General features: G+C 31.4%; 1 protein-coding gene and 1 long non-coding RNA gene across 3 annotated transcripts; one reads left to right on the top strand and one right to left on the bottom strand.

Annotated features, from left to right (window-relative positions):
* Positions 1-7815: 7815 nt before the first annotated feature.
* Positions 7816-13960, top strand: LOC114376882. The gene is made up of 2 exons (XR_003659020.1): positions 7816-9334; positions 13493-13960. It is a non-coding gene; the product is annotated as an uncharacterized LOC114376882 (long non-coding RNA).
* Positions 13961-14863: 903 nt separating this feature from the next.
* On the bottom strand, positions 14864-19110 carry LOC114376881 (probable serine/threonine-protein kinase PIX7). Of its 2 annotated transcripts, none has more exons than XM_028335193.1 (6): positions 18656-19110; positions 17603-17922; positions 17364-17499; positions 16488-16621; positions 16282-16405; positions 14864-15711 (listed from the first exon to the last, which is right to left on the bottom strand). In XM_028335193.1, exons 1-6 carry the CDS (start codon positions 18732-18734, stop codon positions 15263-15265), a joined length of 1242 nt encoding a protein of 413 aa, XP_028190994.1. In that variant the 5' UTR covers positions 18735-19110; the 3' UTR covers positions 14864-15262. The 2 variants fall into 2 exon arrangements, with proteins under 2 accessions (XP_028190994.1, XP_028190992.1); XM_028335191.1 differs by having other exon boundaries at positions 18584-19110.
* Between the last annotated feature and the right edge of the window lie 655 nt (positions 19111-19765).

A 19765-nucleotide genomic window follows, 5' to 3' on the forward strand; every position in this document is an offset into this window, starting at 1 on the left:
AAAAAATCACTTTATTCAAATTAATTTTCTCTAACACAAACCATTTAAAAATGCAATTTGTTGTGTCATTATGTTGCTTGTGAATTATCCAAACACATTTGTTTATGTTGAGCAACGCACGATTATGTATGGTGGTGACGTCTTTTTCTTGAGTATGCAGGGAAGATTAAACAAGTGGCAAGAGGATGAGATAGATGCATGACTTCTTTACTGAATTCCAAGGATGACACAGAACAACCTGCTTAACCCACTCAAATTGGTTCAAACCGCTTGGTCCAATCTGACAACCTGATTAGTTATTGACATGTGAGGACGGGTTGTTCCTCGAACCAACAATATTTTTTAAAAGAATATGTTATTAACTTAAGTCATTTGAAATGTCACTTATAGAGTCCATATGATTGACATCAAGTTTTTATTATTCTTCAATGTACACATTTGTTATTATTATTGTTAGTCTATTTTATAAAATCAATTTCTCTTATAGGAAAGTTATGTTCAAGTTTAGAAATAAGCAAAAAGTGTTAATTTTATCTCGTTTAATCAGATCATCTTTAAAATATTTTTAATCTAATATAGGTTTTAATTCCAATAAATTTTTATTTTTTGTTAAGGTTGGCTTGCTACCCCACCCCTAATGGATCCAAACTTACAGTTCACCAATGCTTGTCTCGATTTTCAGTGGACTAATAATGAGATAGGACAAAATGAATCGAGTTAGCCAGTCCAACACCCTTAATTAGCAAGATTATGGGTAAATTTAGTAGTTAGTTCCCTTGCTTTCCAATTCAAAGAAATCCCAACTGGTTAAATTTTGTCTACACCTCCCAAATGTCTAGTAGGAGTCCCATTTATTTTCTCTGTTTCTAATCACTTCAATTAACAACAGATTGTTAGATTCACGATAGACTAGATTCATTAGAAGCAATCTGCAGGACTGTTCCTTTGCTAGCACTAGCTTCAGCAATTGTAGAGGATTCGCCCACCGAATTTTTCACAAAAAAATAAAAACAAAAATTATCTAAATAATACAACCCAAAAATTATTCACACAAATGATAAAAATTACAATGCAAGGTGAGAAATCGGTTATTTATAAATTGATTTCTCACCTTTGTTCTATTTTTTTCGTCGTGAAATTGATTCCCTAATAATTGATTTCACATCTTATTTTTTCTTTTCAAAATGATCTTATTACATGAGTTTTTCAGAAATTGATGTCATAATAATTTTTTTAAAACACAATTCATAAAGTTTTATTTTGTATTTATTTATTTGAGTTTTTTTGTTTTTTTTTTAAATTGTTTTTCATTTTTTTTGTTTTTTATTCAAAAATTAACCTTTTTTGTTTATTATTTATTTGAGTTTTTTTTTTGTTTTTTTATTAAAAAAACTAACTGTTTTTTATTTGTTTGAATTTTTTTAGTTCACTAATTTATATATATTAAATTATAAAAAATAGAATTTATGTAGAATAACATTTAAGAAAAATGCATGTATTTGAATACTTGATATAAATATAATTTAGTTAAAGATTTATGAAAATGCATATATTTAAGTGATCTTATTATTTTACCAAAACAAATTAAATAAATAAAACATGTTCAATTTTAATAGTTTGTATTGGTGTAAAACTATGAGTACTTAAATATGAATTAGTCTATAATAGTACTTAAAAAAATCCTTAAATGAAATCATACAATTTTATTAATGTGTCATTCCTTTCTATATTTATTTTTTCAAATCCTTAGTATATAAACGATAATCCATAAAATAAAACAATATTACATGCACAAAATAAAAACAACATTACACATAAAATTTTTAAAACATACATAATCAATATCATAAAAAAGAAGCATAAAAGATAAAATCATTGATGAAACACACTTGATAACATGTTACATGCATAAAACAGACACCGTTTGACAAGATGTCAATTTTCTTTTGTAAACACTTCGCGTCAAATATTAGCAACATATGAATATACAATGTAAATGTGTGAATACCAAAATTATTGATAACCTAAAATGCAAAAACATTACCTTGACAACATTATATAGTGTAATATTCAAATAACATTTGAAGTGAGAAGGAAAAGGACAAAACACAATTGTCTATAGAATATATCATTTAATTTAATAAAAAATAAACTCTATATGACACAAAAAGTAAGAAATTAACAGCAAGAGTAAGAAACTTATGTGTCACAGAACTAAGACAAAACCACCATGAATGTCCGTCATATATGGGCTAAAATCTTAACCTTTTATGATTGTTCGTTTCATAGTGGCATCAATAGTCCCTATAGGATCCTGAAATTAAAAATTTCATGAATGAATATTCGAAAAGTAAAAATGTAATAGTTAGAGAGCAAATTAAAGTTGACTACCTTAAGCGTAACTCTCATGTCACTAAAATCGTTGGGAGAACTTTTGACAATGATGACCGTTAAAGGTACACGATCAAATATATAATCAATGGACCCTAACGGTGTCCCATGGTGTGTGTCATTAACATTTATCAATCCTACAATTATATGAATTCAATAATCAAGTGAATGTTTAGGTGTATCAAATACAATAAATGCTTTACATTAGTTGACCTTGTGAATCTAAAGCATATAGCCATGAATTTATGTTAAATTCACATTGGGTTACTTGATGGACGTGCATTATGAATTATTGAGTTGGAAGTGTCATAACCCACCATTGGATCATGACCGATACACATACTATAATTTCCTTAGTCTGGCTAGCCTATCCTATATTATCAATTATAATTTTTTTTAGCTTTGATTTAATCTATTTAAAAGTTTAACTTGGTCTATTAATCAATTTAAAGATGTATTTTATATTCAAGTTTTTACATAAGTCTAGTTAAATTATATTTTTTTTATAAATTAATATATATAAATCAGTAAACTAAAAAAATTAAAACAATTTTTTTTAAAAAAATAAATTAAAAAAATACAGTTAATTTTTTTTTAAAATCTATCGGAAAATTAGAAAACTATTTAAAAATAATAAAAAAATAAAACTGAAATAATTAACAAAAAAATTAAAAAACGAAAAAAACTTATTCTAAACTATGTTTTATAGAAAAATAAGCCTTACGACATCGGTTTCCCAAGAACAAATATAGAAAAAAAAACATGTAAAATCATGTCCTGATTCTTGAAAAATTGATTTCACAATGAAAAATAAAAAAATAAAATGAATGTGATAAATTTGTTTGGGGCAATCGATTTCTCACCTTGCACAATGATTTGTATTATTTGTGTAAATAATTTTTATGTTGTATTATTTAGATAATTTTTCTTATATTATTGAGGTAAAAAATTCTTTGGCCACCACTTGTTTTAATGATTTTTTTTCCTTATAAATGTGTTCTAGTGAAAGTTGACAGAACTTTGCCACTATGGTCACATTGAATTATGGTCAATAAGGCCATATGGGCCTTAAACAAACTGGAATTGATTGATTTCTGGGTCATGTTGACTTTCCATGCAATAGAATTTTTGCGCAGGATATGGACTATCAAGTACTTAGAATAGTGTTTAGTTTGACTTTTTTTTTGTTCAGAGTAAAAATTAAAATCTTTATTTTTAAGATAAAGTTAAACATGAGAATTGTTAAATCAAACTTAAAAATATTTAATGATTATATAAATTTTAAAAATTATTTAATAATATGTTTTTGAATTTAGGGATAGAAAAAGAGAAGTTCTCTTAAATAAACACATATATCTAAAAGTTCTTTTTATTTTTATTAAATAATTTCCATTTTTTTTTGTAAATTTGTACATGATATAATTTATTTTAAATAGAAAGAAAAAGGTACAAAATAAATAAACCACACAATTTAGAAGAACATATTCATAACTTATTTGAACCTTATCTTATGACACAATTGCTTGTATATATGTATAAAAAAACTTATAATATGACCATAATTTCTAGGATAACTTATGGAAATAATTTACCCACATTTATTCTTTAATTATGAAAATAACTTATATGTAACTTTCAAGTACACTGATGGAATTAACATATGAAAATTCGTTAATAGATTACAATGATCTGATAAATGGCGTTAAATTGGGTTTAGGTGGATTTGATGATTTACAATAACTGGGTTATTATTTTGTTATTAAAATTTATTTTGTGAAGATAGTCATGATCCCACTAGCACCAAGTTAAAATTGAGTTTAAGAAAATGTATATATTTTGATATGTTGTACTATAGAGGTTTTATATAATGCATTTCAAAATAAATTACTATTTAAAATGGCATCCTATTTTACATAAAAGTATAATTAATTTCAGGTAATATATATTTAATTTGTAAAGCATAACTTGTAAAGTGGCTTCGGATGAGGTCTAGAGCACTCTTGACAGATTGAAAAAAAAGAAGATAATAACTTCATTTTGCGACCGTATCCATATCCATTTTCTTCTAAATTTGAAGATGGTTCAGTCCAGCTTCTGGCATTAGAAATTTAGAATTTATCAGCCCCTGCTTAAATCTTAAATTTATTTTAAAGAACGTGTGTGTGTTCAAACTTATTATAACCCTCAAACTTCTGGCAGTCACGATATATCCATGCATGGTTAATCAAGAGAGGAAGAGCAAGTGGTGTTAGTATTATATATAATGGGAATTAAGTAACGTTCAAGGGAGTTATGGCTGCATGCATGCCCCCTTCAATTCATGTGTGAAGTGAAAAGAGAGAGAGAGAGAGAGAGAGTCCACTCACCACTTGAAAATGAAATGATGCATGGTAACCGAGAGAGGGACAAGGAAGGGGAAGCAACTAGAGTTCGTGTGTCTTTACTGTCTTCGCAAACAGACAATAGATATTGACTTGATTGCCATGCATAACTGAAACATTTACCCGTCACATTCCTAACGCCCGGTAACTTCTGTTACCATTTCTCCATGCAATCTCTTCATTTGATTCTCTTCCTTCGTTTATATTATTTATGATTTTTTTACGCTAATCTATGTTCTTACATGATAAATACTATTTTTTAGTTTATTACTTAATATTCTAAATATACTGATGATCAGTAAGACCCATATATATTTGATTCCGATATCTTGCTCTTTCTACTGCCTAGTCCTTATAATTAAGTGTTTTCCACTAAGATAAAAAAGTTCCTTAGTTACGGTTGTCCCTCATCCTCAACTTTTTACTTCCTTAAAATTTAATGTTTAAAATAAAAAAAATAATCCATCCCCTATCAAGGATAAACAAATGAAAAATGAGATAAAATTACGCATAATTAAAAGGTAAATATGTGTAAATAACATTATTTTTTGCCCAGTAAAAAAAATATTATTCTTTGTCATTTAATAATCTTTTAAAAATATGTTAGAAAGAAGAATTAAGAAGGATAAAGGCATAAAGAAATGTGTTATTAAATAACCAAAATTTCCCTCCAAACGAAAAAGAAAAACTTACTAAACATAAATAGTCAAAGTTTCAAGAGAGCAGCATCATGACAAGAAAAAGTATTTTTTTTTTAATATACAAAAGCTTACATATATAGTGATTGAGATATTCCTTTGAACAGTAACACTTGAGAAAGCATGTTAGCTTTCCTCATTAGAGGAGGGCCAACACGTCCCCGCGAAGCATTTAGAAATCTCAGTCGTTATAATAAGAAAATGGGTGGTGTCCTTGTCCAATGTCCACCTTTTGATCAAATAGAATTGAAAGACTTAAAAGAGCAACATATTCTTTTCTGACCTCTGACCATTGAGGAATTTATGTTTCCCCTGCACTTTTGACACTTCAACCATGCACGAGGCTAGAATTTAATGTAAGTGTACTTATAAGAAAGAAATGATATCGAAAGCCCCAAGAGTTCATGAGCTAGCTAGGTACCTTTTGACCATCCCATCAGCCTTTAATTAACCCAAGAAAGAAAGAAAGAGGAGTTGGAATGGAAAGTCCTAGGATCTGGTGAGGAAAGAAATGAGAAATGGCAATGGTTTAAGGCGTGGGGGAATATGTTTGGGCACTTCGCACGCGAACTTATCGCCACAAATCATGAGAGAGAGATATATACAGGAGATTCTTTCAAGAATAATGATCATTTAACATCTTCAAATCTATACACGGCACATGAGAAAAGAAAATTAAGAACAATTCTTTATATGCCTTCTAAAGTAATTATGGTTAAAATCAATAACCTTCCTTTATTAATGTATAAATTATATTTTTTACTTTCTTGCTCATCCATTTATTTTTTTTAATTTTAGGTTAAATTATTCATTTAGTTTTTATAATTTTACTATTCATATATTTTTAATTCTTATAGTTTAAAGTGATTTTTTAGTTCCTATAATTTATATATATTCTAATTCTCTTTTAGTCCTTATAGTTTAAAAGTAATTTTTTAGTCCTTATCGTATTTTATTTATTTTTTAGTTTCTATAATTTAATGATTTTTGTAGTCTCTCTAATTTATATTTTAATTACCTTTTAGTCCTTATTACAAAAAATATATATAAAAATAATTAGTTATAAATTATCAATTATTTTTTATTATAAATTATCTTGCGATAAATTAACTATACGAATTAATTGTTAATATTTTTTTAATTAATTATAATTGATAATATTATTCATATTTTGATGATAAGGATTAAAATAAAATTAAAATATAAAGTATAGGAATTAAAAAGACAACTTTAAAAAAAAATACAAATTATAAAGACTAAAAAAATCACTTCCAAACTATAGAGATTAAAAAGAATTAAAATATAAATTATAAAAATTAAAAAAACCACTTTCAAACTATAGAAACTTAAAAGATATTAATCATATAAAATTATAATTAATTAAACCTTAATTCTATCTTAATCCTTCTTTTACCTCGTACACAAAATGAGAGTGTACTAGCTAGCGAATTTTCTTTTACAAAAGGGTCTTTTACACTTCCCAAAACCTTCAAATGGACGGAAGAATATATGGAAAGAAAGGAAGACAATTAGAAATGGAAGAAAAAGAAAGAAAGTTATAAGCAAAACCCAAGAAGAGTGTCTCCTAGTGCAGGCTCAAGGCAGGCCCGCTTTGGCGCCGGTGTCCCCGCGCGCTTTTTTGCTTGTTGCCTATTTCTTGTGTGTCTTTGTATCAAAGATTGCAAACTCTAAGTTCCCTAACTTCTTTCAAGACAAAATCCCTTCGCTGACATTCTGTACTCTGTTATCACATATATATATATATATATATATATATATATATATATATATATATATATATATATATATATATATATATATTCAATTCTCTCTCTTCCCACCATTACAACACACAATGTGACCTTGTAATAACATGTACTACTTATATTAATCCATGTTCATGACCATGTTGTAGATATTGTATGGCAGAGAGAGGTTGGTCATTAAAAGTCTAAATTAAAGGGATGTGCCATGTAAGATGCAACACATTTTAGTACCTATGGGATTCAATATCATGCAAGAAATTAATTAACACATGAGACTATTACATTTATATACACAACCTTGATCAAGGATCATTAAAAGGAATTCAATTTGATTTATAATTACTCATTTAAATATGGTATAGTAGTCTTGTGGGTGGATATTTTTAGGAAACCATGATTTGTTCCTCCAGCCAGGGTACATATAAGCCAACTATCTTATTCTCTCTTGCTAAAAGCATAATCAAATACGAGCATGATCTAAAAAGGGTCCTAGTTAAAAACAATAATTAATGTTAGAAAGAAAGGGCACAATTAAAAGAGTTGTTTGGGACGTGTTTCATTTGTGTGTGTGTGTGTGAAGAATATTTCAGGTGCATGCGCAAAGACAGAAGAGCTTGATTTTATTGAGTGCAAACTAAGCATGACAAACCCTAAAGTAAGTGTTGCTCCCCCTTGACATCATTCCACTCACCTTCTTCACCTTCCCATCCCGAGGCAAAACCTACCAGTATATACATTCTCTGCTTCTCCATCACTTCTATCCTCACTTCATATCTTCTATCCTTCTCTTTCTCTCTAAGAAAATTCTAGTATTACTTTGAATTCCTCCTACATTTCATTTGGTTATATAGTCACATATATCATTCATTACTAAGCCATTCCTTTTTATTTATTTATTTATTTTGGAAGCCATGCATGAATATATGTTTTATGTATTCATGGTCTATTTAGGCATCTCTAAACCTAGTTAATAAGTAGCACTCATCCTTAGAAAAGAAAGAAACCCTCCACCTGATCGTCATCAACGTGAGTTGTTAGTGTGGATTACAACTACAAGTAATGTTCAAGCTGTATGTTGGATATATATATCGACAAATTACCAAAAACAAAACAAAAAACAAAAAAATGCCTTTGTCTTTTGTCTATTATATTTCCCAGTTTTTGATCTACATCTACCCGTGATTTAGTATGTGGAGAACCCACTTATGTTTGCTAGGAATATAAATCTATTTATGGGTTTTGTGCTTTCCACTTTATTAGTTTTCATTTAGGCATGCTGCTAGCGCATATATAGTTGCACCTGAATGCATTGATAGTGACTCCCATCAAGAATTTAAATTTGTGTGGTTAGTATAGTGATGTTCCTAAACATCAACCAACCTTATATCACTGCCTTCTTCCTCCAGCTCCACCATCATGGTCGCATTTCATATTCATGCTTTACTTACAACAAGGACATTCAATAATTGTGATTAGGTGCATAATGGGACCATAGGGGATATTGTTTAATGTTGAAACGCCTTTTTCTTCCTTTTTGGTAGATAGGCCATTAGCTAGCTAGAGAGAGCCATCCATGAAAACAAAACCACTTGAACTTCTCATTAACCCCCTCTAACGTAGTTCTAAAATGGATCTTGAATAAGTGAGATCATATCCATAGAGGAGTAATATTATTGCTCGATCGGATCAACTTGTGTTTTGTGCATGTGTTTTTCATCTTTTATATAAGAGAGAATATGAAGATGATGATAATGGTGATAATGTTTGGGATATGGGAAGCAGAGAAAGCGATGTTGGTGAGGTTCAATCCGAAGACGGATTTACATGTAGAAGCAGTAAAATACGATCTCAGATTGAGCCGCGCCAATATCACTTTATCATTGATGAGCCCCCCCAATTGGTTGCTTTCCAACTCATCCCAACTCATCAGATTCTCTTTTCAAAATGTTTCCAATAATATTGATTAATCTTGTCATAACAAACATTTCCCTCTTGGACCAATCTTAGTTGGTGCTACCAGCAAATCCAGAGAAGCTCAAGCTCAAGTGCAATATAAGAATTGCCATACGTGTATACAGATCTTTCTCATGGAACACAGGTAATAATACACTTTCATATATGCTCTCTCTCACTTGGTTCTGGTTATAAATAATGCTTTGATTTTGAGTATGAAATCACAAAGCAAAATTTATTGCATCTATATGTGTGTGTGTTTGTGTGTTCTCCCTCGTAGTCTCTTCTCATCTGCATTGATATCAAGGTGATCTGACATAAGTATGAGACGTACAAAAGTCAAATGGGGGAAGTGATCTCGATCTGTACAGTGTAGCCATACATATGTATATAGTGTATATACCATGTCCAGATATTCATGATCCCAGTTTTTCTTTCCTTCCTTATTTTTGGGTTACGAAGGTTTTAATTAGTATTTAATTAGACACTACTCTCTATGAATTTCTTCTCAATAACATATTATTATAGTTTGTTTGAAGCTATATGTGCATGTTTGGTTAATTAAAGACCAAAAGTTGGAAAATATATACTATTAATTACTATATGCAATTTTATTTTTCATGCTCATCTTTCATGTGAACTTTTACATACGTTTTCAATTCCATTTGTTTTTTTTTTTCGTACTCAAAGAAATGAACAGTTTGTAATCGTCGTATTTTACATATTAAACAAGTGACAAAGTAGACAACTTAGAGGCTTGTGTCAATTTGTGAAGAAAATGTTGTTAGATTGAGAACCATGGAATACAAGAATATATGGGCAAGACCCTATCGTTTGATCAACTTCCAAAGTAAACCCTTTTATAGTAATTTGAATGGGGAATGCTTATTTATACGAATTAGTGGGATACAAAAACTGTATACAAAACCAATTGTCTTCAATTTAATTTATTCAAAAAGTTATTGTTTTTTATTTTATTAATTTTAATATTTGTTATAAAGACCTGGGTTTGTAATCGCATGGGTGAAAAACAGTTTCATAACATAGCTAGTTTGCTGTTTGATGTTTGATTCGGGCTACTGTTTAAGTTGAACTAAGCACAGTATTGTTTTGTTTTAATAGAGTTGGTTTAGGCAAATTAATTTGAAAATGAAGAGATCAAACTGTTGGTTTTTTGGGAGACCAAAAATCAATTACTACTCTTTATTAGATTCGTTGCACAATATTGAGGCTGTGAGCAGTGCAAATTAATGAAGCTCCTGGAGCCAACTTTGGAGCTAATGATAAATGATTGATCTTATAATTAAGTGGTATTATGACGAAGTCTCCATGTATTGAGTTCCTCAAGTGTGGCTGGAGGGATGTTGGCTTTAGGGGAGACTAGTAATCATTCGTGGACTGGCTACACCATGGACATGAACCACACTTGGACACACATTAAGCGCGGCGTTTACACTTTGAAGTTTGAAGTTTTTTTGTTGTTTTTGGTAAATGAAGGAAAAGAAACAGTCAAAAAAAAATAAAATTACACTATAAAAGATAGAAGCAAAACATATGCTAATAAGAGCCGTGTTAAAGTTTGAAGTCCTTTAGTTCGAATAACAAAACACTCATATATTCTTTCTTTCTTTTTTTCAATTTGTCCCTTTAATTAACTGAGAAATGTCACTTATTTCATATTATATACATGTTAGTTTGGATATTTAAATTTATCTTATATAAGAAAAATTAAAAAGTGTTATTTTTACAGTAGTATTCCTATTAATTTGTTGATGATTTATTTAAATAATTGAATAGGTTTACAGTTACATTCTAACTCTTTTAGTAAAAGTATTTTTATAAAAAAATTAACTATCAATTAAATAAATTAATTTGATAAACAGTCCAACTACTCCAATTAGGTTCTCTAATTTTTTAAAATATCTCAATTAGATAATTTATACCTAATTAAGGATGATGAGTGTTGTTAGCATGAAAATTCCAATGATCTCATTTACAAATAATGGTGGCCGGCTACAAATCGCAACTATAGTTTTTTTATTTATAAAAATAAAACATAACAATATAGCCTTCTCTTAACCTGCTACAAACTCAAGGGTCTGGCATGACAATGGAGGAAGGTGGCGTAAACCCTGCCATGCATCATTGGACGTGGTGATCGGCATGCACTCACTGTTGATCTCTGAGGCGAACCTTGACAGTGTCTTCTCCTTCTCGAACGTCGTTTTCTTCACCAACAGAGCCAGTCCTCGCCAGCGACGGCAGAATTCTCCTCAACATCGGTTTTAAAGAATTTTTTTTCTATTTATCTTTCATTTTAAAATTTTAAGATGATATTAATTACTATTTTCTAAATATGAATAATTTTAATAAAAGTGATAAAATTAATTATATTTTTAATACTATGTACTGTAATATTAAACGATAAATAAAATGAAACGAAAGAAATAATAAGTTAACAAAGTTGTGTCTCACCTATAGTTTTACTTTGTACACCATTCTTCATTGTTAGTATGATCCATTGTCAAATTATGTCTTCAAACAATTAGAGAGTGCTAAAAAATTGATTTTTTAATATTTTCTGTAAATCATAAATTGGGGGAATATTATCGTTTAGAATTCGAAAATTTTCTCCATGAAACAATGATTTAATTGATAATAAAATTCATCCATTTTAAATACGTGTAAATATATAGATATGCCGATAAGTATTACTTTTTTCTTCTTTTTTTTTTATCACCACAAACGTACAATAAGTGCAATTTCCTTCACAAAAGAAATATCCCAAGTTGTACTGAGTGTAATCTAAAGCTAACTATTGCATTCTAATAACAGAGTTTACTCATATGCATACACTCTTTTTTTTTTTCTCTTTATTCGGACTCGTATAAGCAAAAACGACTGTTTAATTTACACATGATTTTAGTCTCAATATAGTAAATACATAATTCAAGTTGATTTTATTAGGTAAGTTAAATTCCCTGCAATAGCTTCTGCGGGTTGACACAACTCACACAAATACAAACTTCTACCTTCTCAATTAGGTGTGGGTTTGAATCTTTCTGACGCCACTTTTTTCGATTGATAAACATCTCAAGTCTTTTCACGGAAATCCCCTAGCTAGTGCTTAGGAGCTGGTTAAATAGTTATAATTAGGTGTAAACATTTGTGGCTATAATTAGGTTTAGCAGAATGTGGCGGGTAGAATTCTGATCAGTTTGGAATTTATATAAAGATGATCACCGTATAGTTGAATACCTAGATTTTGGCTCTAAAATATAATGAATTTTATAATACTTCCTGCTGTTAAAACCCAATTCAATTCAAACTCTACGAATGATTAATCACCCTGAAAGTTAACCTGATCATATTGAAGCCAATAAATGATTTGATTATGGTGTAGCATAGTTTTACTCATGAAAATAAACTATATTGACCCAAAACATTAAGGTTGCTGCTATTTACTTTGGAAGTTCTTGCAGAAATCATGCATGACAGAAGGTCTAATTTTAGTTCAAAATGATAAGATTCCAATGAACTTTCTGGGAACAAAATATCAATATACGTAGATCTTTTATTTTTTCAAAAACTGGCACCGTATTTCATCTGTGGTAAACTGGTACGTACTAGAGGATATTGACTATCTTACAAGAACAGAGAAATGATGCACTATTCTGACACTTTTATCTTAAAGGGGAAAAAAAGAAAGAACAGTAATAATAGATAAGGAGTTTTGCCCATTGAACCATATAACCAGACGCTCATTGTTTCAGAAAAGCAAGGGGTGGAATCTGGTATCATTATGTTACACTTTTTCCATCTGTGTTTGATTGCCGTGTTAGGTCTGTCACACTGCTTCCAGGTCCAAACCTCCCAGTTAACTGTATTTGATACCTAATTTTTCATTACCCTGAAGGACCATGGGGTTAAAAATGAACCGTACATTGGATTTTGCTTTATCCTAATAGTGACAAGATAAGGTAAGGTCAAACATATAAGCTAGATATTTTGTCCAATATTTGAATCATAATATGCGTTCTTTGATATTGATTAGGTAATGTGTTTTGGTCTTAAACCATGCCTACTTCTGATTTGAGTACCCACATGTTAAATAATTGCCCACTGATTCTTCTTGCCACTATCTTGGATATGCACATGCTGGTATAATAAGGGGAAAGAAAAAGGTTTTCGTCGCCACCTAAGTAACCACTGAGAAGGCATTATTGCTGGTTTTCTGCCTTTTACTTTTCTAGCTTCTTGTCACGATATGGTGGTATTCACTCACTGGGTTCCTTTCTTGCAGGGAAATGAATTGGATTTGTAAGTGTAGCTTTAACAACTATAATAAAGATATGTATAACACAGACTTTTGGCAGGTCCTAGAACAGTGATTGGGTTGCCATTGTACTATTCATTTCTCCCCAGTTAACGAGGATGTTTACCTGTTTTTCACCAAGCATGCGTCCTGTTCCAGATTTCTAATCTTGCTGAGGTAAATATTGTATGTTGTAACCGAAAGAATCTTGCTACCAAGTACACGGATGAGGAGTACAGAGATGTCTCCATTTCTTTTACCAAAAAACAAACACCTCCATGATCCACTTTGTGGTGGACCCTTTGTTGAGTATAAATATTGATGAAAGAGAGTAGCTGTGGAAACAAAAACAAAAAATAATTATTAAAGGGTATGAACTTAACAACTTGAAGTTGCAAGAGCATTGTGTTTCAAAATCTTCTGGGACAAAGAATAAAAGTTTGATTGTTGCTATCACCATTCTTCTAGTTAAATTGAGCTTTTGGTACAAAGTTTGAATGGCTAAATTGTTTTGTTCTTTGAGAAGTTTAGTCATGTGTGGTTACTGGTTAGCATTAGATGCATAATCATATATTCAAATCCCATATCATTACCAAGGTGAATTCTCACTAATAAGCCTCGGCATTTTAACTTGAATTTTCTAATTTGAGCAATGGATGACTTGCATGTGACAAAACTATAGAGATGGGGGCAACATAGCCAATCAAAATATGCTCAATTTGGTCGGGACACTTTTATTATCTATAATATGTCAAGTCAATGAAAAGAAAAAAGCCTAATCATGTTCCCGTTAAAAATAAATAAATCAGAAGCCTATTCTCTCATGCTAGGCATCTTGGAAAGGAATGGAGTGAGCTTACGAAAGATTACAGCATGATTGGTGCTAGAAATGGCATAACTTTCAATTACTGACGGTAAGCAGACCATGTATAATTGCTGCTTTGATATCAAAAGGAAACTTTGTGACTACCTTTCTTACATAAACGAATAAATTAAAGCAAATTCAGATTCCTTTTTCCAATTTAAATTATCAAGGAAGACAGATATTAACAGAATACAGTCCACAGACAATTATGCTATGCATAAAGACATATGCTCTCTATGTTGGTATCAAGTATATATACTGATTCGGGTGGATAGTTATTTTTAACATTACCCAATTAGAATATAGGATCGGATATATGTGATCAAACAATATAAGATATTGAACAACTTAACATTATCTTGCTAAGTGACCTTAGTTTCCTAACAAATAATACGTAATACGATTAAAGACGCTGCTGAAGATATGGAATACTAATAGTAGCAATCAAGTTTTTGTGTACACTAGAAGTATGATTTGGTTCAATATATGTTAAATAAAGCATAAAAATCTGGCCACTAAAGTAGCAAAATGTTATTGCCACTGACAAACGCAATTGATTGAGGTTGCTGCACAAGACTTTCTGAGATGTGAGGCCTTTCATATACATATAGGGGAATTCTCAAATACAGCATTAGCAAATGCAAATGGCAAGTTTCTTTCATATTGATGGTTAGCTCTCTAATAAAAGAGCCCAAATAAAATCAATGTATCATCACTCTTCCCTCATTGTTCTGGCCCTGACATATTTTAAACACTCAAAAATTATGTAAGCTTGAAATGTCCATCTCCACACAACAACAACAACAACAACAACAACAAAGGAGGCATTCCAATTTCCAACCTTGGTTTCAATCAATGATTGAGCCAGCAATAAAGAAGAGGATCACTTCCCATCATCGATGCTGCTTGCCAGTATTCAAGGGAGAAGCCCTCATGCTCTTGGATTGTGTGTATGTGATCTGTGGAGTTCCATCTTTCTTCTTCCGCCTCCCTTGTTGAGATAAGCGAGAGTGATAAGACAAGATTGCAAGGTCATTAAAATCCTGCAATGGAGTCAGAGCCTTCATAACTTCATCCATGTTAGGACGGGATTTGGGGTCTCTACTAAGGCAATTATAAGCTAACTGGGAAATCTTCTGCACTCCTTTTAGAGAATAATTTAGTTCAAGGCGAGGATCCACGAGTTGGTACAGTTTTCGCTTGTCAGCTAAGTATGGCCTAGCCCATGAAACAAGATTTTGTTCCCCACTCGGGCGCTTCTTGTCCATTGATCTTCTTCCTGTTAATATCTCAAGTAACACAACTCCAAAGCTATAAACATCACTTTTAGCTGTCAAGTGTCCTGGTTAAAAAAAAAAAAAAGAAACACAATTGGTTAGTTCTCATAGGTCTTAGAAAGCCATCCACACCATATTGTGGTGCCTGGATAGATGAGCACGGGATGAAATCATAAGAATGTTAATAAGTCTAAGCATATTTGAACAGTTTGATGCCCTTTGCAAGCTCTTACTTGTATGTGACACTAGAAATAAGTCAAAAGGTATCATCAGAGTTAACTATTCTTGCTTCCTTGTAAGCAACTTATCTCAGATCACACTGAATTCTAGGTCAAGCATATGTGTTGCCAATGTTGGGAGTATTGAAGTTAAAATGAGATATGTAAACAAAGAAGCAAACTAGTTAAACACATCAGATCAATTATCTTGAGATGATATCCATTGCAGCTCAGCACATGATTCAGATGCCTTTTGGAATGATTGGCATCTGCCGCCTTTACATAATGTGCTGCTTCGTAGCAGAAATTGTAATCCATGATACAAATATTAGCATAGCGTATACAGAAGCTCTTGTGTTGTATTGGATACTAAAGAGTTTTTTTGTCCTTTCAAGCTACTTACTGCTACATGCTTACCTGTCATGACATATTCTGGAGCAGCATAACCATAAGTTCCAACTACCCTGGTAGAAACATGTGTTTTGTCTCCTTGAGGCCCTGCTTTTGCTAGACCAAAATCTGAAAGCTTCGCATTATACTCCTATAAAACACTACATGTTAATAAGTAATCCAAAAAAAAAAAAACAAAAGCTTCTGAAAACCTTATTCAAGTAACCACATACCGTATCAAGCAAGATGTTAGATGTTTTAAAATCTCTATAAATGACTGGTTCGGGACCATTATGGAGGAAGGCCAATCCTTTTGCTGCACCAAGGGCAATCTTAATCCTGTTGGACCACGGAAGAGGTACGGTTCCTTCAAATATAGGCAAAATCAGCACTTTTATTGTTAGATACAATGATTAAGAGGAAAGGGACCAGAACATTGTAGTTGTAAGGTGTTCCAGATCTATCATCATCAATAAGAATATGGAAGCAATGAGAAGGCAAATAAAGGGTGAAAAGGAAAAGTTATTAGGTGATACAGAAAACATTCAGGAAAGAGTATGAACTCATGAAAAGAAGAAGGAAAACAAATTCTGCAAATTTCTCAAAGCATACTGAAATTTAATAGGATACATGAAATTTCTTGTTCATATCCTTAGAGTACTTGATATTTTATGCGGTAATTCTATGGATTATTTCCAATAACCATAGAGTGTATAAATTCTTTCTTTTACTTACAGTCATTAGCTACTACTCAAGAAATACTTTATGATAAATGACATCACATTTTGCTGGATAATGATAATTTTGTATTAAAAAAAGGCAGTAATCAATTGTGATACAAGCCATCACTAATTGCTCCAAAAAATATTCCTAAATGGGGAAAAAGAAATGCAAAATATACGTTGGTGAAGAAAGTATTCTACAATGTTGCATAAAGTCACAGATTAACCAAACCACATCACTTCATAACAATTCATTGGGTTTGGTTTATTATTCGAGCAGCAGGAACTGACTTGTGCTAGAAACCTAGAAACTGTTACCGTATAATCTCTGGATATAACAATCCATACAATTCCTATGTAGAAAGGCAAGGCAAGGCAGAAACTCACTTCTGAATAGATGATTTTCTAGACTTCCACGGGTCATAAACTCGTAAACAAGAAGCCGCTGATCATCTTCAATGCAATAACCAATAAGTTTCACAAGGTTAGGATGGTGAAGCTGTCCAAGAAAGTCAACTTCAGCCTGCATCAACAAAATGCCATGTTACGATCTAATCTCCAGCATATCCTAAACAACTCTTTACAACACCAATCTACTAACCCAAAGCAGAAGATATTTTACTAACCACCCATTCTCTATGGCCTTGAAGGCCATCTGGCTTCAAGCTTTTGACAGCCACTGTAATCCCTGACCCGGGTTTCGCTGGCGCCGTTCCATCTTCCTCAATCCAACCTTTGAAAACATAACCAAAGCCACCCTCCCCAAGAATGCTATCAGGTCTGAAATTTCCAGTTGCAGCCTTTAGTTCTTGAAATGTAAATTGAAGGAGCTGGCAAGGAACCTTTTTCTCTTGAGGTGGGGGATCAGGATTATCAGAAGATAATCGAGCTTCATTTGGAGGACAAAGTTCTCGATTGCTAGCATTCAAGTATCTTGTCTCGGTTGCTGCATCAATACAAAGAATGTGAAGGCTTCCTTCTTGAAATTCTAACTAATCCATAAATAAAAAATAGATGATAATTGCATTTAGCTTGGTTTTGGATCTGACAATGCAATTGAAGCGCCATCATAACACAAAATCCATGATTTCAGCTACAAAATCTTTGAAACTTCAAATTTTCAGAAAATTCTTTGGGATTGAAAAGTAGAATTTTACAAGAGGAACTAGTTTAGTCTCCTCTTTGTACCCCACGTTCCTTCAAAGGAATGATGAAATTAGCTATGCTTATAGTGCTGAAACAGGAAGATGGAGAAAAGGGTTCTGAGAAAGCACAGCGAGAAAGCTGAAAAAGATCCATCTTTTTAACAACCCACATCATAATTAAACTCCATAAAAATGCCTGCCACAAAAGGTTCATTTATTTTTTCAAAAAAAAAAAAAGCTTCCCCCAGAAAACTCCATGATTTGAAGTAAGCCCAGAATCACAGCAAACTTATTGCGGATTCAGAAGGAAGCTCGAGAAATAGAGAAGACTCATATGGCGGGAAAAGACTCAAATGGAGCATTTGAGAGAGGGTGGCATCACGCTAGTTTTTGAGATTCACAATGAAGAAGGGAGAAAACAGAGTGAATTTTGTTTCCAGCGTGGAAACAGAGTATATGTACCTGCATCATAAACGAGACTAGTTCGAGGGATAGTGTTAGGAGAGTCTCTGGAAGCTGAAGGTTTGCACGCACCTCTAACGCCGCGTTTGAGGACAGCCCAGCAACCGCACTTCTTCTCGTTCTCCATGCTCACAACAACTTTCATATTCATGGGTTCCTTCTAGTGAGTGAGAACAAGAAGCAAACCATGGCTGGCTGAGAAATAAGAAGTAGAGGGAGTGATAAAAGAGAGAGAAGAGGAGGAGGAGGAGGAGGAGGAAATGGTGTTTGTGTTTGTGTTTGTGTTTGTGTTGGAGATTGCAGGCATCATCATCGCCATCATCGCAGTGTGTACAAAAAGAACTTTTTTCCCACCACCTTTTGTGTGGGGGATGGGAATGGGACACTCTCTCTCTCTCTCTGTTTTTACCTTTGCGTTGTGCTGCTTGAATTGAAATTACCAAAACACAACAACATAAAACCTCATGTCCAACAAAGTTTTAGCATTTTTTGGAGTGCCTCCTTCCTTCATGCCTTCCACCGCCATTCATTCATCAATCCTTTATACCCACCACCAGTAGGATGCATACTTTATTCATAACAAAAACCATCAAGTAGTATTTTACTTTATGCTTCTTTAATATTATGATTTGGACATTTTTTATGGTCTATCTTCAGTTCTCACCTTTGCATTTTACTAATTTATTACTTTCTCATTTTTTTTAACAATTTAGCCTCTTTACTATTTATCTACTTACTAAAATATTACTGTCTCAGTTCTTTTTTAACCGTCAAGTTTAAAAAAATATTTATCTGTGGTTTACAAAAAGTTTAAAATCATGTTAATTATTTTTTTATTAATTATATTCTTACTTTTTTAATCTTTAATTAATTTACACACTTTCTGTATAACTAACAAAAATATTTCATACAATCATCTTAAACTATCATACTTTTATCCTTTTTATTTGTGTACTTGATTTTCTTAACCGTCTGTCCATTTAAATTTCAAATCACAATTTATTATAAATTAAAAATATGATTTATATATTAAAAAATATTTATTCATTATAAATGTAATTCTAATATATTTATAAAATATCATAAAAACATTTATTTATAATAAATTATATTATACAAAAATAAATGTTTATCACATACATAAAATAATAGTTATCGAATAAATTTTTTACTAAATGTTTT

Source organism: Glycine soja, chromosome 11 (genome assembly GCF_004193775.1).
Source record: "Glycine soja cultivar W05 chromosome 11, ASM419377v2, whole genome shotgun sequence".
Classification (NCBI taxonomy): Eukaryota; Viridiplantae; Streptophyta; class Magnoliopsida; order Fabales; family Fabaceae; genus Glycine; species Glycine soja.